Here is a 4930-nt window from a genome sequence, read left to right on the forward strand (position 1 = left end):
CTTCTATCCAGAGTCCGCAGGTCGACACTGGTGCCTTCCCGTGGGCCAAGGCCCTCCATGCGACCCCTCCGAAGCCCATCAGGCAACTCAGTGCCATCCCGGACGACGAGAGCTACGAGGAAGACCTATTCTCCAAATCGGGCACCACGGCGGACTGGATGTCGGGTTCCGCGCAGACGCCGTCCATGTCGTCCTACATGGACTCGAACCTGGGCTTGTCGATGCAGTCTTTCGCCGCGCCAGCCGACTTCCGTCCGGTCCTGCCCGCGAAGGCTGCTGCGAGGTTGGCCCCGGTGGCTGGGTCTCTTCCGATTACCATGTCCAAGACTCGCAACCAGTCCGCCATGTCCCTGGTCTTCGGGCGCAGTGATGGGGTGTCCAAGAGCTGGAGTGATCTATGGGACGAGGAGTTCGAGGAGGAAGAGGAGCAGACCAAGCAACTACAGACCCTCAAGGAGATGAACTCGAGGACCTGGAGCCACGATAGCACTGCCACCCCTTCCCTAGCCGCCGAGAACGACGACACGCCCCGACAAGGCCTGTCGCCCGCGACCAAGTCGGCCACTCTTGCCAGTGACGAGGCCATGATTCCATCCATTGATGGAACCTTCGACGAGGATCCTGACATGGACGGCCTGTTTCTCTACGAGGCGCCTCCGGCCAAAGAGGAACCTCAACTTCCACGGAACTCACCATCATCACAACAGAGTGGCTTAGACAAGTGGGCGGCCCTCGGCGAGCGCCGACGAGCGCACGGCAGCAGCCCGCCTCGCAAGGTCGTCAACGTCTCTATCCGTGCAAGTCGGCCAGCTGGGGCCGTCCTCTCGGCCAGCTCCCCGATTAAGCGGCACGACGTCGAATCTAACCATCGCCCTTCTTCAGGAGCCATTTTCTTCTGTCTCTGGGAACCACTCTCGACTCAACAACACAACCACCACACACAAGATAATCACCAGGGAAGGTGGAGCAACGGTCGCGACAAGACCAAGGACTGCCCGCGAACTAAGGGTCGCGATCGAGATTGGAATTGGAACTTCGACTGGCGCAAGGAGAAGCGTTCCGGTCTTAGCTATCTCGGGGGGTTGGTCAACTGGCAAGCGGCCCGCTCCTGAGGGGAGCGCGGTCCGCGCGAGTGCCGGTTTTCCACTTGTGGTTGGGCCTACCACCGCAACCGCCATCATTCATCCTTATCCCTCCCAACATCATCATCATCCCGCCTCCGTCGGTTGATACATCGATCTATTTGGTTTTTTTTTTCTCTTGGTGTAAGAGTGTTGACCCTGCTGCTGTCTGTCTAGTCTTGTTTCTTTTTCTTGCTGTGTGGGCATTCTACCGCGGGCTGTGCGGTAGGGCGCTCAGTTGTTCTGTTCTCATCGGGTCGGCCGGTGAAGCCGATCACCTTTGACACATATCATCTTACATACTTTGATCGTCTCTCACTCAACTTTTTCTTTCCTTTTTTTTATAGCATAGCATGGTTTAGAACGAAACGACACAAACATATGGGGCTGGTGGCATGGGTTTTTGGCGCGATTGGGGCTCACAAATGGCAAAACTGGACATTTGGGGTGGTTGGACTATTGTTTTTTTGCTTTTCTACTTTCTACTTGGGCAGGAAAACGGACAGACAGACAGCACCAGCAGCGTTGTGAAACAGGGTCATCATCATTTTTGGTGGAAGTTGTTTTTCTACTCTTACACAGATCGATCGACGGAAGTTGGGATGAGTGGAGGAAGGGGGGTAGTTTGGATGAGTGGTCTGGTTGGGCTGGTTTCGGCCTTCAACTCGCTTTCTGTGTATTAGATACTGTCTCGAGGAGATCCAATCTAGAATACCAGAGGTTACCCACTCGAGCATTTAGTTCCGCTTGTCTGCATGATTGATGAAATGTGAATTGACACGGCATATGCTGGTCTGGCGTTCTCGCTCCAGTATCTCAAACGCCATGTTTTCGTCTCAAGACGCGTTGTAACCCAGTTTCAGAAAATTGAAGATTCGCGATGTTATGTTTCGTCGCTGTCGCCCGACTAGACTTTCCAGAAACTACCTGGCTAACTAGACTCGGGTGGAATGAAACAAACCTCAAGCAGCCAGCTGGGATTCAGTTTCCCCGATCCGTTGCCTCAGCACCTCCCCCAACCCTGCCCCAGAACGCCTAGACGTTTGGAGGTGCCTACCTAGACAGGGTCCATGCAGCACCGGTTCGTGGCCAGGTCACGCCCGCAGCACGCAGGACGGACAACATGCATAGTTACCTTGCCTACCCGCAACAACAGCAAGGAACGAACGACGACAACAGACATCAGACATCAAACACCAAACACCAACGGACCCGCATCGACCCGACGAGGCCCTGTCCGCTACCCCCGTTCTCGACCATGTAGCAGGCTCAATAGGGCGGGTGGACATGATACATAGGCGCGGAGGGGCGTCCGGCCTGTCCTCCGCTGGTATGGGGATTGGGCTTCCTCCTATCCCAGCACGACACATGACATGACATGCGTTTGCAGTGTAAATAAACACCTCCCCACCCACCCCCCACAGGTCATGCATGGGGTTCTGAGGGTGCAGCAGTGCATGCAGGAGTCCGGTCGGGTGGGCGTCAGGAGAGGGAGGATGTGGACTATTTGTTCGGTTGGGATTGGTTGTGGGGGGGGATTGATTGATTGGGGTATCATCAATTGATGGATGCTGGGAACCTTGTGGGTTTGGTGTTGGTGTTAATTAGTGTTGTTGTTGTGTTGGTTTTTACAACTTCATGACCCAAGACATGATCGATGATCAATGCGTCTGCATTTCCTGTTTGGAATCAAGTTAATTGGTTATGCTGTGGCAGGAAGTGAAATCTAGAAACCCGTCAACGACTCCCTCGCCGAATGCTATTGGTAATGTATGCACGCATGAATAAAGGCCTAAGCACGAACATGATGAACCCAAGCAGAAGATGTGGCCCCCAGAAACACCACATCATGAACAAGACACCAACCTCCCCAGCCAACCATCCCCCTATCCATCCAGCCTCATAACTATCACCTCAAGTAATTCGTCACCACCACACCCAACCCAACCCCCAGCAACGGCCCAAGCCAAGCCCCAACGGCCTGCTGGTCATCGGATAACGTCCTGCATCCCCGGTACCGCACCGGGTCTCAGGAGGCATGCGCAACCGCGCGCCTCGGCCGGGCCGGCCTTCCTCGCCCAAGACACGCCACGCCACGCGTTCCATCTCCACAGGTAGGTAGGGCAGGGATGACTGGACAACTCGGGATACTGCTACCGCAGCTCCGGCGCCGCGGGCTCGGCGCCAATCAAACTCTTGGGCAGGAAGGCCCAGACGGTGCCAATGATGGAGAGGATGAAGGAGAGGATCCATGACGGAGAAGGCGAGGGCTTTTTTCGCGGGTTGAGATTTCGTGGCTGAAGAGCTTGAGGTAGAAGGCGAGGGGGAGCCTGGGTGGGTTGGTTAGCAAACTTGGTGGTCTCGACAATGCCATACCTCGTTTGTTGTGGTAGTTTCGTCTCCTTCCCGTCCTGGGAGAAGGGAAAAGGGGGGGGGAATGGATGTAAGGAGGAGGGTAGGAGAGGGGGATAGACATGGCAACTTACGTGACGCAAATCGTAAAACACAGCGCACTGCCCATAAACGCCATGATGCTATCAAACGCCGGAAAGGCGATCGAAATGCCCAAAAACACCACCACCACACCCACCCTAATAACCACCTTCATGACCCCCCGAAACCCCATCCCCCTCCCCACCAACCCATGCACAAACCCACCACCACCACCACCACCATCACCACCACTCCCATCCCCCTCAAAACCCTCCGGCGGCCCCGCCACCGCCTGCTGATGCAGGCCCAGCAAAACCTCGACCGTTGCGACGATGGGGCGGGCGTTGAGCGGGATCTTGGTCAGCGGGATGATGGCGATGCACAGGCACATGAGGCCCGGCCAGGGCGCGCGGGTAGCTGGCCTCGCGCAGGATGTTGGAGGTGATGGCGTCGCGCACGTCGTCGCCGAACATGAGCAGGCCGGCGATGGCGGTTGTGGCATCGAGGAGGTACTGTTTGTTTGCCGTTGTTATGGTTAGGTTTGGGCGTTTGTGGGGTGGGGTGGATTAGGTGATGAGGGAGTGGGTGACGTACGGTGAAGGAGAAGGAGATCTTGAGGGCTTGGTTGTATTTGTGCGGGTGGCGCATGTCGCGGTAGATCTGGAGGTGGTGAGTAAACTGGTGATGGGTGGTGGCGTTGATGATGACGGTGGACTTACGTTGGGGAATACGCCGTGGCCGCCCCTAGGCATAGTTAGTTCATCTGTTGTGAAAGAGATGGTGGTTGAACTCACCAAGGGGACATGAGCAGGCCGAAAGACAGCGGCAATGTCAGCCAGTTCGCAGGGAACATGTACGTTTCGGCCGGGTCAAGGAGGGAACCGGGGGAGGTAGGCTTTATTAATCCGTCGAGGACCAGGATGAGCACGACTGAACGACAACATTAGCATCCCACCGACGACTGCGGTTACGGTTCGTTGATACTCACTACTGAAACACGAGAAGATGCCAATAACACTGGTGAAGCTTAGTAGCCGCAACGGCAGGAAGTTTAAGGGCATCAAGATAAGGGAGCAGAAAATCTTCCAGCCCGTCACTGACAGGAACCCGGGGAAACAAGATATCCAGCGAGTCCTGCAAAGAGCACGATCAGCGCCACGCATGCTGCGAGCAGTTCCAGCGTGAACAGCACGCTCGTGGCTATCCGGGCATTGCGCCCAAACGAGATGTACGGCGACGTCGGAGAACGGTGATGAGGCTCGGGTCTAGGTCCATGCACTTGGCCAGGAGCTTGGCCGTCCACCCCGTCACGACGGCACATAGGAACAGGGCGATCATGCCGCAGAGCCAGCCGGCGTACTTGATACCCATGGGAA

The 4930-nt window shown here is 56.2% G+C and overlaps 2 protein-coding genes across 2 annotated transcripts in view; one reads left to right on the top strand and one right to left on the bottom strand.

The window, feature by feature from the left end:
* The window catches only part of CHGG_05833 (uncharacterized protein), a gene marked incomplete at both ends in the record, with an annotated part of 2040 nt that extends 928 nt beyond the window's left edge, over positions 1 to 1112 (top strand). Inside the window, one exon of the mRNA XM_001221927.1 lies at positions 14 to 1112. Coding sequence (XP_001221928.1) covers positions 14 to 1112 — 1099 coding nt within the window. The remainder of the gene's footprint in view (positions 1 to 13) is intronic.
* Positions 1113 to 3274: 2162 nt separating this feature from the next.
* Positions 3275 to 4306, bottom strand: CHGG_05834 (uncharacterized protein; the record flags this gene model as incomplete). The annotated part of the gene is made up of 5 exons (XM_001221928.1): positions 3275 to 3497; positions 3608 to 3849; positions 3944 to 4066; positions 4149 to 4214; positions 4274 to 4306. 5 exons carry the CDS (start codon positions 4304 to 4306, stop codon positions 3275 to 3277), a joined length of 687 nt encoding a protein of 228 aa, XP_001221929.1.
* Between the last annotated feature and the right edge of the window lie 624 nt (positions 4307 to 4930).

Source organism: Chaetomium globosum, genomic scaffold, assembly GCF_000143365.1.
Source record: "Chaetomium globosum CBS 148.51 scaffold_3 genomic scaffold, whole genome shotgun sequence".
Lineage (NCBI taxonomy): Eukaryota > Fungi > Ascomycota > Sordariomycetes > Sordariales > Chaetomiaceae > Chaetomium > Chaetomium globosum.